Source organism: Bos indicus, chromosome 15, assembly GCF_029378745.1.
Source record: "Bos indicus isolate NIAB-ARS_2022 breed Sahiwal x Tharparkar chromosome 15, NIAB-ARS_B.indTharparkar_mat_pri_1.0, whole genome shotgun sequence".
NCBI lineage: Eukaryota > Metazoa > Chordata > Mammalia > Artiodactyla > Bovidae > Bos > Bos indicus.
Genome location: NC_091774.1, coordinates 78,614,802 through 78,635,237, shown reverse-complemented (window position 1 = coordinate 78,635,237; position 20,436 = coordinate 78,614,802). Strand labels below are relative to the sequence as shown.

The 20,436-nt window shown below is 38.6% G+C and overlaps 3 protein-coding genes across 4 annotated transcripts in view; 1 reads left to right on the top strand and 2 right to left on the bottom strand.

The window, feature by feature from the left end:
- The window catches only part of LOC109569227 (olfactory receptor 4C12-like), a 177,282-nt gene that overhangs the window by 14,294 nt on the left and 142,552 nt on the right, over positions 1-20,436 (bottom strand). The gene's annotated exons all lie outside the window — the stretch shown is intronic.
- The window catches only part of LOC109569237 (olfactory receptor 4C12-like), a 30,360-nt gene extending 9,924 nt beyond the window's left edge, over positions 1-20,436 (bottom strand). The window contains exon 1 of the mRNA XM_070804254.1: positions 1-20,436. This exon is cut by the window's left edge and continues 9,924 nt beyond it. Within this exon, the coding sequence (XP_070660355.1) occupies positions 16,975-17,907 (933 nt within the window). The 5' untranslated portion in view covers positions 17,908-20,436 and the 3' untranslated portion in view covers positions 1-16,974.
- LOC109569276 (olfactory receptor 4C46-like) lies at positions 8,969-9,904 on the top strand. Its single transcript, XM_019974584.2, has one exon. The coding sequence runs from the start codon at positions 8,969-8,971 to the stop codon at positions 9,902-9,904; it is 936 nt and encodes a 311-aa protein (XP_019830143.2).

Sequence of the window (20,436 nt, the reverse complement as noted above, 5' to 3'; positions counted from 1 at the left end):
ATCTGGGAAAAACTGCTATGGATAAAATGGGTCTCTCTTGCTTCTTTGAGAGTAAAATTAGTGATGATTCTTCTGGAGCTTATTGCATGATTAAATAGTTCTCTGTATTACTGCTCCAACTGTTAATTCTTCCTATCCCACAGTGTATACAGTCACAAAAACAATTGGAAGTTCTTTTTGTGTAGTACATATTTCCTCTATCAATTATCAATTATCATAGTGATCTATGAAGTGGATATTATTATTATTATTATTTTATAACTGAGAAAAAAAAGGATATAAGATGCCAAACAAGGATATAAGTTGCCAGAAAATTTGGAAAACTCAGCAGTGGCCACAGGACTGGAATAGGTCAGTTTTCACTCCAATCCCAACAAAAGGCAATGCCAAAGAATGTTCAAGCTACCGCACAATTGCACTCATCTCACATGCTAGCACAGTAATGCTCAAAATTCTCCAAGCTAGGTTTCAACAGCACGTGAACTTCCAGATGTTCAAGCTGGATTTAGAAAAGGCAGAGGAACCAGAGATCAAATTGCCAACATCTGCCAGATCATCAAAAAAGCAAGAGAGTTCCAAAAAAAAAATCTGCTTCTTTGACTATGCTAAAACTTTTCACTTTGTGGATCACAACAAACTGGAAAATTCTTCAAATGATGGGAATACCAGAGCACCTTACCTGCCTCTTGAGAAATCTGTATGCAGATCATGAAGCAACAGTTAGAACTGGACATAGAACAATGGACTGGTTCCAAATTGGGAAAGGAGTATGTCAAGGTTGTATATTGTCACCCTGCTTACTTAAATTATATACAGAGTACATCACATCATGCAAAATGCCGGACTGGATGAAGCACGAGCTGGAATCAAGATTGCCAGGAGAAATATCAATAACCTCAGATATGCAGATGACACCACCCTTATGGCAGAAAGTGAAGAACTAAAGAGCCTCTTGATGAAAGTGAAAGAGGACAGTCAAAAAGCTGGCTTAAGACTCAACATTCGAAAAACGAAGATCGTGGCATCTGGTCCCATCACTTCATTACAAAAAGATTGAGAACCAATGGAAACAGTGACAGACTTTATTTTGGGGGGCTCCAAAATCACTGTAGATGTTGACTGCAGCCATGAAATTAAAAGATGCTTACTCCTTGGAAGAAAAGTTATGACCAACCTAGACAGCATATTAAAAAACAGAGACATTACTTGGCCAACAAAGGTCCATCTAGTCAAGGCTATGGTTTTTCCAGTAGTTCATGTATGGATGTGAGAGTTGGACTATAAAGAAAGCTGAACACAGAAGAATTGATGCTTTCGAACTGTGGTGTTGGAGAAGACTTTTGAGAGTCCTTTGGGCTGCAAGGAGATCAAACCAGTCCACACTAAAGGAAATCAGTCCTGAATATTCACTGAAAGGACTGATGAAGCCTGAACTCCTAATACTTTGGTCATCTGATGCAAAGAACTTACTTGTTTGAAAAGACCCTGACAGTGGGAAAGATTGAAGGTGGGAGGAGAAGGGGATGACAGAGGATGAGATAGTTGGATGGCATCACCTACTCGATGCACATGAGTTTGAGTAAACTCTGGGAGTTGGTGATGGACAGGGAGGACTAGCATGCTGCAATCCGTGGGGTCACAAAAAGTTGGACACCGCTGAGCAACTGAACTGAGCTGAACTGAATTTATAACTATGATGGCTAATGGGCTCATGACAGCCATTAAGGCCAGCCCATCTGGGGTCCCCAATGTACTTTTTCCTGGCCCATCTCTCCTTTGCTGATGCCTGCTACTCTTCTGTAGGTACCCCCCAAATTGATTGTAGACTCACTGTATGAAAAGAAGATTATCCTATTCAATGGATGTATGACTCAAATTTCTTCAGAGGTGCTGAGATAATCCTGCTCATTGTGATGGCTTTCAACCACTATGTGGCCATCTGCAAGCCCTTGCACTATACAACCATCATGAACTGGTGGCTGTGTCGACTGCTAGTGGGATTGTCATGGGTGGGAGGCTTTCTTCATGGATTCATACAGATCCTTTTGATCTTCTGATTACCCTCTTGTGGCTCTAGCATCATAGATCACTTTATGTGTGACCTGAACCCTTTGCTCAATCTTGTCTGCTTTGAGAATTGAGTCAGTAGATTGAGTAAAGCAGGTTATCCTTCCTATCTAATGTGGATGGATCTCATGAAGTGCCTAAATAAAACAAGAAGACCAATAAAGATCGAATTCTCTGTTTGTCTGATTTCCTTCGAATTGAGACATTGAGATTTTTCCCTGCCTTTAGATTTGAACTGAAATGTTAGCTCTTCTTGAGTCTCACCCTGCCAGTATTCATATGAGAATTGTACCATCAGGTCTCCTGGGTCTCTAGTTTGCCAGTTGCCGGTCTTGCAATGTGTTAGATTTCATAATCACATGAGCCATTTTCTTATACTAAACTGCATGTGTGCGTGTGTGTGTGTGTGTGTGTGTGCATGAGTGTATTCTACTGGTTCTGTTTCTCTGAAGACCACTGACTAACACAGGACCTTAAGAACATGGCAGATTTTCTTTCTTTAAGGTAGAAAAGCAAATCCAGTTATCAAGATAGCAGTTGATTAAATGTTCCCTGCATGAGAAACCTTCCAAAGCCAATTCTTCCAAGCTTTTATTCAGAGCATCTATGCTCAGAGCGGAGCTGTATGTTTTGGTCTGTGGGACTTCTCTTGCTCTCCACTCATTTCACTAGAACCCCAAGTCTAGCCACAGAGGGTGCTGAGGAGAAGTCCTGCCTTTGCAATTTGCTCCACCAAGAAATCCTCACAGTCTTGCCTTCTCAGCTCCTTTAGTTCTCACAACATAGATGAGTTTTTTCCAAGTGCATTAACCAGCACTGTTTATTTCCTCAAGGGAAAAGTTATCTTAGTAGCCCTTCCCAAAATGGCAATTAAATGTTTCTACCTTTTTTCTACTATCCCTGTGATCAGAGAATGGGAAGGATTAGAATTCATGTATGTGACATGGATAATCTTGAAGCTATAGTCAGAACCTCTATTCTTTTTTAACAATGTTCATTGAAGGCCTAAAAGTACCAGGCCACTTGGAAACTCAGTGTTATTTTGTGTGTGTGTGTGTGTAACTGTGTGTGTGTGTGAGCTGATGAAATTTTTTCAATAAAGCTTGTCTCTGAAGTGGTATTAAGTAGAATTATATGATCATTTCAAAAGGAGATTACTAGGTCAACATTATTTATCATAACATAACAATGTTGGGTACAGGTTAAGAATTTGGAGGGAAAGTATTTAAATAAGAATAACCTGAGACCTAACTGGAGAAGGCAATGGCAACCCACTCCAGTACTCTTGCCTGGAGAATCCCATGGACGCAGGAGCCTGGTAGGGTGCAGTCCGTGGGGTTGCTAAGAGTTGGACACGATTGAGCGACTGCACTTTCACTTTTCACTTTCATGCACTGGAGAAGGAAATGGCAACCCACTCCAGTGTTCTTGCCTGGAGAATCCCAGGGATGGCGGAGCTTGGTGGGCTGCCGTCTGTGGGGTCGCACAGAGTCGGACACGACTGAAGCGACTTAGCAGAAGCAGCAGCAGAGACCTAACTTGGCCTTGCTCTTTATTAGCTGCTCAGTCTTGGACAGAATTCTGAACTTCTCCATGTTTCTGTTTCCTAATGTATAAAATAAGTATGAAAATGATAGCAGTAGCCATTTAGTAGATTTGCTGAGGATTAAATACCAACTGTCTGCACAAACACTAAACACACTACGTGTTCAGTTTTAGCTAATATTATCATTGTTATTATAACTATTACCTGTTTTCTGAAGATGTGAGGCAACAGCAACTCATATACTGCTAACGGAAATGTAACAACCACTTTGGAAGACAGTTTGCTAACTTATGCCTTTTTTATATCATCTATAATACAATATCCAAACTGTTTTTAAAAATGAAATATGAGGATTAACTTGTGAAATATTCAACACCTGTTTATGAAGGCCAAAAAGAACATTGTTGAGAGAAATTAAATGCACAAATCATTGAGATAAATCATGGATTAGAAACTCATTATTTTTACCATACCAATGCTAAAAATTTCATGAAATTCCAATCCAAATTTCAACAGAACTTTTGGAGAAACTGACAAGCTTATTGTAAAATATGTATAAAGATATAGAAATTTAAAAGAATCTAGTAAAACAAATCACTTGCAAAAAATGAGTTGAAGTAATTACTTAATATCAAAACTTATATAAAGCTCCAGAAATCAAGAGTGTGTTGCACAAGCACAAGAATAAACATGCAAACCTGTAAAATAAGAGAATGTACAGATATAGGACCAAATATATAAATTTTTACAAAGATATCAAAGTAATTCAATAGGGAAAACAAGGACTTTTCAACAAACTATGTTGAACATAATTTCAACAAATTATGTTGAATCATTTGGACATTTATAAGGAATAAAATAAACCTCACCATTACTTCACATCATACACAAAAATTAACACATAATGAATGAGAGGTCAATGCATCAAAGGTAATGAAAATAATAAAAATTTTAATTTGACCTTGGGGTAAACTAACATTTCTTAGGTATGACACAATAAGCCTGAACCATAAGACAAATGAAAAGTTAAACTTTGTCAAAATTTTAAAATTTTGACTCATCAGATGACACCATTCTTAAAAGTGAAAATGCAAATCACAGATTTGGAGAAAATTTTGTTACATATATAATTATGTAAGTTATATATATATATGATCACATATATATGACATATATATGTGATTAAGGATCTGTGTCTACAATATATAAAGAACAATTACAATTCAGCAATAAAAAAACCCAGAGCTCCTATTTGTAGAATTTACAAAGAACTTGGAAAGAAACTTCACAAAATAGGATATATTAATACAAAAGGCCAATAAAAAGTGAAAAAGGGTTCAACATCATAAATGATCCTGGAGATAATAATTAAAACTATATTAATTGGTGTCTACATATCCTCAAATAAGGGCTAAAAGGAAAGCAACACTACCAAATAATGTGGATACAGAAACACTGGTCATGTCTCATTTTCTGAGAGATGGGAGGGACAGGGAGGGCTGGCATGCTGCAGTCCAGGGGGTCGCAGGGAGTCAGACACGACTTGGTGGCTGAATAACAACAAATAGTTGCTTTACAATGTTGTGCTGTTTTTTTTTTTTAATTAATTTTATTTTATTTTTAAACTTTACATAATTGTATTAGTTTTGCCAAATATCAAAATGAATCCACCACAGGTATACATGTGTTCCCCATCCTGAACCCTCCTCCCTCCTCCCTCCCCATATCAGCTGTACGTATACATATATCCCCTCCTTTTTAGATTTCTTCCCTATTTGGGTCATCACAGAGCACTGAGTAGAGCTCCCTCGGCTATATAGTCGGTTTTCATGCTAGTTATGTGGGGCTAGTGGTAAAGAACCTGCCTGTCAGTGCAGGAGATGCAAAACACAGATTTGATCCGTGGGTTGGGAAGATCCCCTGGAGTAGGAAATGGAAACCCACACCATTATTCTTGCCTGGAAAATTCCATGGACAGAGGAGACTGGCAGGCTGCAGTTTATGATGTTGCAAAGAGTCAGATATAACTGGGTGCATACACACACAAGCACACGCACACACACACACATGCACACGCACACACACATGCACACATTCCCCAGTAGAGTATATGTCAATCCCAACCTCCCAATTCATCCCACTCCCCATTCCCTTGTTTGGCAATTTCTTCTTATGTTTCACATATTTCACCACATTTGTAACGCTGCCTAGTGTTTCATAATGACCACAAATGAATCCCAGAGGTAATTGTGATCTGAGTTTCTGACCCAGAAATAGATAAATGTCCACCATTAATTTTATGCCCTGCTGATCTACCTTTCAAGCATTCAATAGTGGTTTTCCAGAAAAGTTTTAATATTGATAGGAAAATAGAAGCTCTTTTTGTGATACAAGTCAATGAGGAAACTACATCACACTTCCATATACTGGAGATTTGCCACCTTGATATTCACATCACATTCAATTTTCTTAACAGTCCATATAGAGAAAGGGGATTCCCACATGTTTAGGTTCCAAGTGTAGGAAATAATTTCCCCATTCAAGAATGGGTAATTTTCAAACATATCTCACCAGAAAACCTGCTTGGAAGACAAAGCCTTTTCCTCAAAAGAGATAATTAATTCCTGGGAGAGAAAACAGCAGCTATGAGACAAGGTCCCCGAACCTTATGAAAACCTCTTTAAATACATGTAGCAAGGAGAAGGCAAAAATTATTTCTGTCATCATTCACCTCTCTAGGGCAAGCTTCGTCATGGACAGAGTGCCATTTGACCTCTGCACTCTGCCTCTTGCCCTGCAGAACCAGAGTCCTTTATTTAAGGTCACTCCTCCATAGCATTTCAAGAGAACCCACTCTAAAGTCAAAACCAGAAAACATAGTTTAACAGGATTTATGTGAAGAAATTTTGAAGTTTAAGGATAGATATAAAGATTTAGTCTTATAAGAACATTTCCTTTTTTAACAATTTTATTGATGTATACTGGACATACCCAAAAAATTGAACATGTTGAATGTATACAGTTGTTCATTTGATAGTGAATTACCTGAATAAGATGTCCCTAAATATGACATCCCAGATGTTACATATATTTTATACTGAGAATTACTTATTACAAGAAGCAGTCAGTCTGGAAATACGATTGTTTCTGAACACCCCAAAACGTCCTTAAGACCATCTAAGACAACTAAGGTAAGTTTCTAAACAGTGCTACTGCTCATTAAAGATTGTTACTTACCATGTATTGTACTCATTACTTCTCAGCACCTTTCAGATACAGTAATAAAGTATTTCATCCTTATCCCAATTATTGAAGAGATCGTTTATAGTTATCCTTAACCTAACTTCAGGGTTGAAAAATTTGAGACTCATAGAAATCAAGCAAATTGTAGGACCCAGCTCTCTGATACTAGGCACCAAGCTTTTGGCATTAGATATCTCCTTTAATAAGGAAGACTAATCATAAATGAAAACAAAATTAGACTACATTTCACACACACGAAAGACATTTCATGAATATTAAATGACATAAATCATCAGCTGTTAGTTCCAGCACAAGTATAGAGAACCTTTCCAGGGATCAACTATTATGAATAATACAAGTTTGGGGGGATTCCTTGAGGGTAAAATTGGTAACGATTCTTCCTGAGATCACTGCATAGTTAAGTCATGTTCCATCTCCTAGTTGTACACACAATGATTAAATTAATAGAAGTGCTATGTGTATTCCAAACGCCATAATGAGTGTGTCATATATGTCACCTCAAGTAATCCTTATAACAGCCTGTGAGGTGGATATCATTCTCAGGTCACATAAAAAGAAACAGAATATAATGTATTAAAATCATGTACCCAAATTAGGAAAGTGAAGATAGAAGGATCAGGAACTAATCTGATTTTTCTAATTCTCAAACAAAAACACTTAACCCCTGGGATAATCACTATAGATATTTTTCAGAAGAGTCTGTGAGCCCATATTTTGTAAGGAGATAAAGGAGGAAATATTTGGGGATAAGAGAGGCCAAGGTAAAAGGGCTGTTCAATAAAAGCAGCACCACATTTTTCTTAACATTTGGGAGTTTCAGTATGTTATTATGCTGTGTGTGTGTGTGTGAATTGATTAAACTGCTCCATATAAACTTGCCTCTGAAATATTAGAGTAGTATTAATGTGATTATAATTATTACAATCATCTCAGAAAAAAGACTACTAGTTCAACATTGTTTATTATAACACAGTGAAACAGAGCATGGGTTAAGAATTTGGAGAGAAAAAAAATTAACAAATATAATCTGATCTAACCTTGGTCCTCCCCTTTATTAACACTTGGTCCTAAGCAGAATCCTTAACTTTTTATGCTTTTATTTCCTAATGTATAAAAATGGGTATAAAATGATAGCAGTAACCATCTTTAAGTTTGCACTAAGGCTTAAAATATCAAACGTTTGCAAAATCATTTAGCACACACCAAGTGTTCAGTAGGTCTTAGTTAACATTATCCTTGTTATTATAACTACTAACACTAGTCTCTGAGACTGCATCCTCAGCTGCAAAGTGGATGATATTTTACCAACCACACAGGTTGTTATCATATGAAAAGGGATATGTACAAAATAATTGCTACTATATTGGGCATGCAGCAATCAATTATTTTAAAGTATGCATTATTAGCTGTTGTAAAGTTACTGGACTTAGGAAGCATGCATTACATGCATGCTTCTAAGTACCTCTTGTATCCATTCCTTAAATTCCCATCACCATTGTTCTGTCGCTCCTTATGCAATCATTATCAGCAATCTATTAAAACAACTTGGGTTCTTGTGTCTGCCTTCCACCCCCTTACTTAACTGTGGGCCATTTCATCCAAGACAAACAAAGATCTTTACTAGAATAACATTCAAGATTCCCCTTCATATTCCTGTTCACCAATTCACCCATAGTCTCAGTTTTCATGATTCCCCATTTCCAAAAGACTAAAATGAAAATCTTATAGCTTTTCACTTATAGACTTTACACCAAACTTCCACGTCCTTTTCAGGATTTATTGCTACTGTGTACGTAATGTACTGTGTCAAACTCTTAGTCATCTGGAATGAGAAAGCGTACACAGCAGCTCTCCTGCCTGTATGTTGACAAAAGGTATTCATTTCTATAATCTTAACAAAGACTTCACCTGGGAGGCAATGAGATTATTCATGAAGATCTCACAATCTTTTCAATACAAGCACACACATACAAATCAAAAGAATCAATACTTGATAGAATAATTATTATATATTAGAATGAGAAGTTTAATAAACCCAAGGGTGCATTAAGAAAATATGTTTTCTTTTCAGGTAATGCAATTTCCCATCACATGAAACCCATGAATAGGAACAACGTGACAGAGTTTTTTCTACTGGGACTCACACAGAATCCAAAGATGCAGAACATCATCTTTGCTGTTTTTTTGGTCGTCTATATCATCACTGTGGTAGGAAACATGCTCATCGTGGTCACTGTTGCTACCAGTTCCTTACTGGAATCCGCCATGTACTTTTTCCTGGCTTATCTCTCCTTTATTGATGCCTCTTATTCCTCTGTCAACACTCCCAAATTGATCGTAGATTCACTCCATGAAAGTAAAACTATCCTATTCAACGGATGCATGACCCAAATCTTTGGGGAACATTTCTTTGGAGGAGCTGAGGGCATCCTTCTTACTGTGATGGCCTATGACCGCTATGTGGCCATCTGCAAGCCCTTGCACTATACAAGCATCATGAATCGGCAGGTGTGTGGGCTGCTAGTGGGAGTGTCATGGGTGGGAGGCTTTCTTCACGCAACCATACAGATCCTCTTCATCTTCCACTTACCCTTCTGTGGCCCTAACGTCATAGATCACTTTATGTGTGACCTGAACCCTTTGCTCAGTCTCGCCTGCACTGATACCCACACTCTAGGGCTCTTTGTCGCTGCCAACAGTGGGTTCATCTGCCTATTAAACTTCCTCCTTTTGATGGTCTCCTATGTGGTCATCTTGCGTTCCCTGAGGACCCACAGCTTAGAGGCAAGGCGCAAGGCTCTCTCCACCTGTGTCTCCCACATCACCGTGGTTGTCTTATTCTTCGTGCCCTGTGTATTTGTGTACATGCGACCTGCAGCTACTTTATCAATTGATAAAGCAGTTGCTTTATTCTACACTATCATCACTCCCATGTTAAATCCCTTAATCTATACTTTGAGAAATGCCCAGATGAAAAACGCCATTAGGAAATTGTGTAGTAGGAAAGATATTTTAGGTGGTACATAAATGTGCTTGGAACACAACATTGATTCAGTAGAGGCAATGGTCAAAAGGACATTGTGGATGATCTCAGCAAGGAATACTTATGGGATAAAGAAAAAAAATTTAACTGCTACAAATCACAGATTCTGCATTGAGTAGATCAGAAATGAGTGCAAGAAAAGAGAGAAAAATGACCCTTAACTGGTCTTTCCGTATGCATGAAATTCTGCCAGAGTCGGGTTTAGTTTTACTAGCTTCAACCAGTTACATGAATTCACAGGTTTTTCTTCTAATGACAAATTAAAGAAATAATGGAATTTATTGCCGTCGAGTAATAATCTCTATAATTCATCACAACCTCAGATATGCAGATGCAACCTCAGATATCATCACTAGATGATACCACTCTAGTGATAGAAAGCGAAGAAAAGCTAAATAGCCTCTTGATGAGGAAGAGATAAATAGCCTCTTGATGAAGGAAGAGAGTGAAAGAGCCAGCTTAAAACTAAATATTAAAAAAACTAAGATGATGACATCCGGCCCCATTACTGCATGGCAAATAGAAGGAGAAAAGGTGGAAGTAGTAACAGATTTCCTCTTTGTGGGCTCCAAAATCACTGCAGACGGTGACTGCAGCCATGAAATCATGCTTCTTGGCAGGAAAGCGATGACAAAACTTGCCAGTGTGCTGAAAGGCAGAGGCATTACTTGGCCAACAATGGTCCGGATAGTCAAGTCTACGGTCTTCCCAGTGCTCACATGCCAGTGTGAGAGCTGGACTGTAAAGAAGGCAGAACGCCCAAGAATTAATGCCTTCAAACTGTGGTGCTGGAGAAGACTCCAGACTCCCCAAAGTCCCTTGGACAACAGGGAGATCAAACTGGTCAATCTTAAGGGAGATCAACCCTGACTGTTCACTGGAAGGACTGATGCTGAAGCTGAAGTTCCAGACAACTCATTGGAAAAGTCCCTGATGCTGGGAAAGATTGAGGACAGAAGGAGAAGAGGGCATCAGAGGATGAGATGGCTGGATGGCATCACTGATGCAATGAACCTGAACTTGGGCAAACTCTGGGAGATGATGAGGGACAGGGAGGCCTGGCGTGCTGCAGTCCATGGCATCACAAAGAGTTGGACACAACTGGGCAACTGAACAATAACAAATAATCTCTATAATAAACCAAGGAGGCATGCATAAAGATATGTGTGCATACATGCATGCTCAATAGTGCCTGACTCTTTGTGACCCCATGGACTGTAGGCTCCCCTCTGTCCATGTGATTCCCAGGCAAGAATAGTGGAGTGGGTTGCCATTCCTACTCCAGGGGAATCTTCCCGACCCGGGGATTGAAATTGTGTCTCTTGAATCTCCTACATTGGCAGGTGGATTCTTTACCACTGGCACCACCTGGGAAGCAGAAAAAGGAAAGTGTCAAAAAGTGTCATAAAGAGGAAAGCATCAAAGTGGATGTATTGGAAAGCCAGTAATCAAAATTGATTATTTTCCCAAGTCATGCCCTAAACTTCAATGAACTTCCAGGCAATGATGACAGAATGTTTAGATAATTGTACTACTAACCATGTACTGAGCCAGGACCTGTGCTTAACAGTGTATATATTGAATCACTATCACTAAAAGCCTAATAATTTTTCATTAATATCTGTGCTTGTTTTTATATATCACAAATGATAGTCACATGGTACCTGCAATATTATAGTATGTAACTATTTAATGCTATAAACACACTGGCCCTGTCTACCTCTGAGGGGTAGATAATTAATATTACACCATTTCCAAATTTCCCTGTAGCCTTCAGCACCATTTAGTATTGCTCATATAACCCATGCTCTGCTGGTAACACATCAGAAAGAGTAATGACTCAAATAAAAGGACATTTTGATGTCAGAAAAGAATTTCTATTTTTGACATATACAGTCACAATCTGTAAAGTACTATAAAGTACATGCCTACTATATAGCAATAGTTTCTACAAGATAACACAATATCATGTGCATGATAAATATTGAATGTGTGGGTGAATATATAAAGGAAAATAATTAAATTCACTAAAATGAAGTCCAAAAAGTAGTACTAGAGGCTAGGGAATTCATTTCTACTTTAAGTTGATTCAACTTCAAGGAAAAGTCTGGCTTGATCTCAGAGGGAACTATAATTTGCTTTTCTTCCTGTTTAAACTGAGGATGAGAAAGAAATTTAAACTACACTTCTCAGCATATGAGCAAATGCTTTACCTTAATATTCTCCCTGCTCTCAGCAAGATTTTTTACCTTATTAATATACGCTCTTTAAGCTATATTCTTCGGTTAACCTATTTACTTTTAAGTAACATTTCATCATTAAAAGCTGTTTTTAAAAATGTGTGGCTCTGTATACATACAAAGCAATTTCAAGATAAATGCACTCCTTTTATTCTTTTTTGTCTTAATTCATTAACTAACAAACATTTTGAGCACACAGTATGTATCAGATGCTGATAGTTGCTGGGGTTGCAATGGTAAAAAAAAAAAAAGGAGAGAGAGAGAGAGAGAGAGAGACCTGGATTCTGCCTTCAAAAAGCTTAAGATCCACCAAAAAACTCCCAAGAGGGAGTAAAAACTTACAACGAGGTGTTATAAATTATAAACTAGTGGAAGGACAAGGTACCATGAAATGCGTAAGGAATAGAAATTTGTACAGCCTCTGTGAAAATCAGTATCAGATCAGATCAGATCAGTTGCTCAGTCGTGTCTGACTCTTTTGCGACCCCATGAATCGCAGCACACCAGGCCTCCCTGTCCATCACCAACTTCCAGAGTTCACTCAGACTCACGTCCATCGAGTCAGTGATGCCATCCAGCCATCTCATCCTCTGTCGTCCCCTTCTCCTCCTGCCCACAATCCCTCCCAGCATCAGGGTCTTTTCCAATGAATCAACTCTTCTCATGAGGTGGCCAAACTACTGGAGTTTCAGCTTTAGCATCATTCCTTCCAAAGAAATCCCAGGGCTGATCTTCACAATGGACTGGTTGGATCTCCTTGCAGTCCAAGGGACTCTCAAGAGTCTTCTCCAACACCACACTTCAAAAGCATCAATTCTTCAGCATTCAGCCTTCTTCACAGTCCAACTCTCACATCCATACATGACCACAGGAAAAACCATAGCCTTGACTAGATGGACCTTTGTTGGCAAAGTAATGTCTCTGCTTTTGAATATACTATCTAGGTTGGTCATAACTTTCCTTCCAAGGAGTAAGTGTCTTTTAATTTCATGGCTGCAGTCACCATCTGCGGTGATTTTGGAGCCCAGAAAAATAAAGTCTGACACTGTTTCCACTGTTTCCCCATCTATTTCCCATGAAGTGGTGGGACCGGATGCCATGATCTTCGTTTTCTGAATGTTGAGCTTTAAGCCAACTTTTTCACTCTCCACTTTCACCTTCATCAAGAGGCTTTTGAGTTCCTCTTCACTTTCTGCCATAAGGGTGTTGTCATCTGCATATCTGAGGTTATTGATATTTCTCCCAGCAATCTTGATTCCAGCTTGTGTTTCTTGCAGTCCAGCGTTTCTAATGATGTACTCTGCATATAAGTTAAATAAGCAGGGTGACAATATACAGCCTTGACGTACTCCTTTTCCTATTTGGAACCAGTCTGTTGTTCCATGTCCAGTTCTAACTGTTGCTTCCTGAACTGATACAGATTTCTCAAGAGGCAGATCAGATGGTCTGGTATTCCCATCTCTTTCAGAATTTTTCACAGTTGATTGTGATCCACACAGTCAAAGGCTTTGGCATAGTCAATAAAACAGAAATAGATGTTTTTCTGGAACTCTCTTGCCTTTTCGATGATTCAGCGGATGTTGGCAATTTGATCTCTGGTTCCTCTGCCTTTTCTAAAACCAGCTTGAACATCAGGAAGTTCATGGTTCACATATTGCTGAAGCCTGGCTTGGAGAATTTTGAGCATTACTTTACTAGTGTGTGAGATGAGTGCAATTGTGTGGTAGTTTGAGCATTCTTTAGCATTGCCTTTCTTTGGGATTGGAATGAAAACTGACCTTTTCCAGTCCTGTGGCCACTGCTGAGTTTTCCAAATGTGCTGACATATTGAGTGCAGCACTTTCACAGCATCATCTTTCAGGATTTGAAATAGCTCAACTGGAAGTCCATCACCTCCACTAGCTTTGTTCATAGTGATGCTTTCTTGGCCCACTTGACTTCACATTCCAGGATGTCTGGCTCTGTCAGTGATCACACCATCATGATTATCTGCGTCGTGAAGATCTTTTTTGTACTGCTCTTCTGTGTATTCTTGCCATCTCTTCTTAATATCTTCTGCTTCTGTTAAAACTACCATATGATTCAGTGATCCAACTCCTAGGAATATACCCAGAGAAAACCACAATTTGAAGGGATGCATGCACCCCAATGTTCATTACAGCACTATTTACAATAGCCAGGACATAGAGGCAACCTAAACATCCATCAACAGAGGAATGGATAAAGAATATGTGATACATACATACAATGGAATATTATAAAAAATGAAATAGTGCTATTCACAAAGATGTGGATGGACCTAGAGACTCTCATATAGAGTGAGGTAAGTCAGAAAGAGTAAAACAAACATTGAATAATATCACTTACATGTGTAATCTAACAAATGGTACTGCTGCTGCTGCTAAGTCGCTTTAGTCGTCTCCGACTCTGTGCGACCCCATAGACGGCAGTGCACCAGGCTCCCCCGTCCCTGGGATTCTCCAGGCAAGAACACTGGAGTTGGTTGCCATTTCCTTCTCCAATGCATGAAAGTGAAAAGTGAAAGTGAAGTTGCTCAGTGGTGTCCAACTCTTCACGACCCCATGGACTGCAGCCCACCAGGCTCCTGCGTCCATCGGATTTTCCAGGCAAGAGTCCTAGAGTGGGGTGCCATTGCCTTCTCCAAAAAAATGGTACAGATGAACTTATTTGCAAAGCAAAAATAGAGTCACACATATAGAGAACAAACTTATGGTCACCAAGTGGGGAAGGGAGAGTGGACCGAATTGGGAGATTGGGACTGACACATACACTCTACTATGTATAAAACAACTAAATCGGAAGAACCCACCGTATAGCACAGAGAACTCTATTCAGTGGTGGCCTCAATGGAAAGGAAGTCCAAAAAGGAGGGGATATACGTACATACATGACTGATTCACTTTGCTGTACAGCCAGAAACTAATGCAACATTGTAAAGCAACTATACTCTGATTAAAATTAATTTTAAAAAAGAACTATGAGGATCTGTAGAAATCTGTGTGCCAAGTTTAATTTTTAAATATTAATAAAATAAAGTGTTCTGTAGGTTTCCTCACATATGAAAAATCTTTTAAGAATCAGAAGCCAAATTATATGATGTAATTATTATATAATGTGTTGTTGGTACCGTAACATAAAGATACCAATATTCTCAACTATTATTTTCATAAATCATGTGTATACCCATGGCGGATGCATGTTGATGTATGGCAAAACCAATACAATATTGTAAAAGAAAATAATAAAAAAATAATTTAAAGAAATACAAATGTGAGTGTAGTTTGGCATACCCGCAACTGTTGACAGCAGTGAATAGCAACAAAACAAAGCACAAAAACATATGGAATGAGTTTGTGGTGGCAGCAGGCTGGTCTGAGGAACATGGGTACATGGATGCAAAGGAAGAGTGAAATAGAACTGATAGAAGAACAGTATTTTAACTGTTTTAGGGATAATTAAAATTGTCTTGTGATATAAGTACCAGAACGTCAAGAGAAAAACGTTAAAGTAGCATAAGCAATGAAGTGCAATGTGAGTAGAGATCACTGTTACAGCTGATGAACCAATGATCATCTCTGGACCCTCTGATCGTGCTCAGTGGGAAACTATGTGAAGTGTTTTTTAATAAATATCACCAGTTTCATTACCTCATTTCTGTCCAAACTGTCTGGAAAAGACACTAGAGTTGCGTGTAATGAGTAAACAGTATGTGGACAAACAGTCACATCTCAGTATGGGTCTCAGCCCTACCACTAGCCTGAAGTTGGGTCAAGCATGCCATCGCTTCACCCATGGGCAAAATCTACACTTTCTCCAAAGAGTGAAATCCTGGCCTGGGAAGTAAGTCCACATTCTAAATGAATTCCTTCCTTGGATACTCATTTCTCAGTCAAAGGGCTTTTATAGAGAGAGCTCATTACCCTTTTTATAGTTAGTGCCTGACATAATTAATGATTGCCTGTGAACTTTTTTGGTTCAAATCACTCTGTTCTGTTCTCTGACTGGACCCCACCTAACACAATATGGAAAATACATGACACAATGCTAGTCTTCTAAGCATGCCATAAATAGTATTTCTTTTACTGTACAAACAAGATTTAATGAACAAGAAAATTCACACACAAAAAATCTATATTGAGGCCAGAGTCCAAAGTAAAGGAATATCATTAGGCACTCTTTTTAATAATCAGTAGTAACCAACACATCTCCACGTTACATAATAAGACCGATTCAAAACTCTAGATTTGTACTTTTTAGCTTCTGAAGATATTTCCAGATTTCCCTTTAATACATAAGTATTTATTGATTAAGAAGGATTAAGTTGTGATAAGGAGAGTGAGAGATGGGAGACAGTAAGTCTGGATTCCAACCCAGGCTTTAGTTCTTGTGCTTAAGTGGCTATCAGCAAGTATTATTCATTCTGTTTTTAGATTCGACATATTCATCAAGAGGCTTGGACTGCTGCTACTGCTACTGCTAAGTCGCTTCAGTCGTGTCCGACTCTGTGCGACCCCATAGAGGGCAGCACACCAGGCTCCCCCATCCCTGGGATTCTCCAGGCAAGAACACTGGAGTGGGTTGCCAGTTCCTTCTCCAATGCATGAAAGTGAAAGGTGAAAGTGAAGTCACTCAGTCGAGTCTGACTCTTAGCGACCCCATGGACTGCAGCCCACCAGGCTCCTCCATCCATGGGATTTTCCAAGTAAGAGTACTGGAGTGGGGTGCCATTGCCTTCTTGAGGCTTGGACTAGAGTACCTCTATTACTTCTATCTGTAATGTTTAATGATTCTGTTTAACTATTATCTGAACGCACTTTTTTCTTCCAGAGTTTCTTCATAGCATGTTTTACCTTGGTATTTCTGAGGGTATAGATTAAAGGATTTAACATAGGGGCCACCATAGTGTAAAAGACAGCAACAGCTTTATCAATGGGCAGAGTGGTGACTGGGCGAAGATACACAAAGATACAGGGCACAAAGAATAAGACAACTACTGTGATGTGAGAGACACACGTAGAGAGGGCTCTGCGTCTCCCCTCCAGGCTATAGCTCTTTAGGGAGCTCAAGATGACCACATAGGAGACCAACAGGAGGAGGAAGTTTAACAGGCAGATGAACCCACTGTTGGCAGCAACAAAGAGACCAAGGATGTGGGTGTCCACACAGACAAGTTTCAACAAAGGGTACAAGTCACACATGAAGTGGTCTATGACATTGGGGCCACAGAAGGGCAGCCGGACTGTAAAGACGACCTGAATGGTTGCGTGGACAAATCCTCCAGTCCAGGCCACCCCCAGCAGGAGGACGCACAGCCTGTGGCTCATGATGGCCGTGTAGTGCAGAGGTTTGCAGATGGCCACGTAGCGGTCATAGGCCATCTCTGTGAGCAAGATGATCTCAGTAGCACCAAAAATGTGTTCTGCATAGACTTGAGCCATACACCCATTAAACGAGATTGTCTTGATCTCCTGAAGGGAGTCCACAATCAACTTAGGAGCTGAAGAAGAAGAGTAAATTGTGTCTATCAAGGAAAGGTGGGTCAGGAAGAAGTACGTGGGGGAGTTCAGAGCCTGGCTGGTGGTAATGGTAACCACAATGAGCAGGTTGCCTGAGAGGGTTACCAGGTACAAGACCAAAAACACCACAAACACTATTTTTTGCATTTGGGGGTTCTGTGTAAGACCTACTAGAATGAACACAGTCACATTCCTTTCATTCTCCATCATTGTGGTGTGGGTAATAAAAATTTCGAGAAAGAATGCTTTGCCTTAAAAAGCAAAGAAAAAAGAACCGTAAAAAAGTAAAATACACTGAAACTCTGCCTTTTAACAGTACTCTGATAATGTCACAGATGAGTCTTGCTTTTCCCAAAACTCTGTAGGAATAGTATCTTAAAAGTTATTTTAGTTGACCTAGTCTTTTTTTATTCTGGTCTCAAACTATTTTTATAAGACATAGAGTAACCAGAAGAAAGAAATTCAGTTTCCTTGGCCATAGTGTCTGAAATACTTTAATGGAACATCAATTTATTGGAATAATTTGGACATTAGAAGTAACAATTTTGGAGGCTAATTTAAAAGTTTGTGCACAAAATAATGTGAATTTAAAAATCACAAAATAGTCCATTTTACGAATTATGTAAAAATAGGGAAAAATTTAGTGAATATACTTATTGAATTAGCATTTAAAGATTACAGATTTTATATACATCTTTTAAAAATAAAGTTCAAATTTAAAAATTTCACTTATAAAATTTTATATACTTCTCTAATGTATGTTAAAACATATGTATAGAAGATTGGTAAGAAAAATAATTTAATACATTGAGGACATTTGCTCCTGAATGTGAGATTATGGTTGATATTTTATTTCCCATGTTCTTCAGTATTTTCCAAATTTCTACAGCTTACATAACTAATTCTATGATTAGAAATTAAATATAATCTTCATGTTTTGTCTTAGAGTTCTAAAGCTGAAACTATGTGGTTTTAAACTGATTGGAATATGCATGAGAAAACAGACATAGGGAATTGGATTTTGACACATCATGGGACCCCAAGAAATATCTAAATATAAGTAAAGTAACTGCTCTAATGTACTCAAAATTGTTATCAATTCACCAGCTAGATATAGAGTAGGGGCAGGTCTGGGTACTCACTGCTTTGAGAAAATTACTGTGAGCGGTGAGGCTGCCCTGACTGCCCCATGGGTCTCATAATTACCCTAAATCCCATCTTTATTCTATCAAGCAAAGATTATTGACCTCTGCATTTAACTTACACCATTTATACTTGTAGCCAATAAGTCCTCTGAATAATCAAACCGATCAGTTTACTCCAAAGTCTATTTCAACTTCCTTGATGAGGAATACACATATTATTCAATTAAACTTTAAGGTAGAATATAAAACTAAGTTTTATTAATGTTCACTTTTTCCATTATTCTCTTTATATACTCTTAAAGCAAAAAAAAAAAAAAAAAAAAGCAGTGAAGAGTAAAATGAGTTCTCCCAGTTACACATGGTCAAGTTGAATAACGAGGTATGTGGAAAGGAAACTTCTTGCAGATGATCCCATCAACTCTTCATTGAGAAGCTAGCTTTAGAATTTCAAGCTCCATGATAGTGGTCTCCCTTCTGGATAGGTCAGTGCATCAGAGAATCCTTCCAGGGAAAAGAATACCTGAGCAACAAGTTAAATGTACTTCTAATTGCCAGTTCTTCCCTAGAGAAGATGGCCCTTGGGGGAACCAGGAACCTAATAATACATTTTTATAATTTCCTGGAGGCCTGTACCAAAGGTTGGATTTCATGATCAAGATAACATAGAAAACCTCAAATATGACTCATTCATTTTTATTATTTCACTTATTGTTTCAGCTTCTTGGAAACCTTGAAGTAATCAGGACATAAGTTAAAAATAGTTCTATCTTATCAATGTCTTTGATATCCTCTATTAACAGATAGACTCAAACACAAGATCATTTTCTTTCCAGTACTAGATTTAGCTGTGCCTATTAACATTCAAATCCTCTACAATACATATTTTTGGAGAAATGAGAAATAAAGTATTAATCTCACTTTATTATTATTCCAAATAGGAAAAGGAGTACATCAAGGCTGTATACTGTCACCCTGCTTATTTAACTTATATGCAGAGCACATCATTAGAAACGCTGGACTGCAAGAAACACAAGCTGGAATCAAGATTGCCGGGAGAAATATCAATAACCTCAGATATGCAGATGACACCACCCTTATGGTAGAAAGTGAAGAGGAACTCAAAAGCCTCTTGATGAAAGTGAAAGTGGAGAGTAAAAAAGTTGGCTTAAAGCTCAACATTCAGAAAACTAAGATCATGGCATCTGGTCCCATCACTTCATGGGAAATAGATGGGGAAACAGTGGAAACAGTGTCAGACTTTATTTTGGGGGGGCTCCAAAATCACTGCAGATGGTGATTGCAGCCATTAAATTAAAAGACACTAACTCCTTGGAAGGAAAGTTATGACCAACCTAGATAGCATATTCAAAAGCAGAGACATTACTTTGCCAACAAAGGTTGGTCTAGTCAAGGCTATGGTTTTTCCTGTGGTCATGTTTGGATGTGAGAGTTGGACTGTGAAGAAGGCTGAGCGCCAAAGAATTGATGCTTTTGAACTGTGTTGTTGGAGAAGACTCTTGAGAGTCCCTTGGACTGCAAGGAGATCCAACGAGTCCCTTCTGAAGGAGATCAGTCCTGGGTGTTCTTTGGAAGG

What these genes read in the sequence shown, in the direction of transcription:
- LOC109569276 (XM_019974584.2), top strand. Translation starts at nt 8,969, where the DNA reads ATGAAACCCATGAATAGGAACAACGTGACAGAGTTTTTTCTACTGGGA.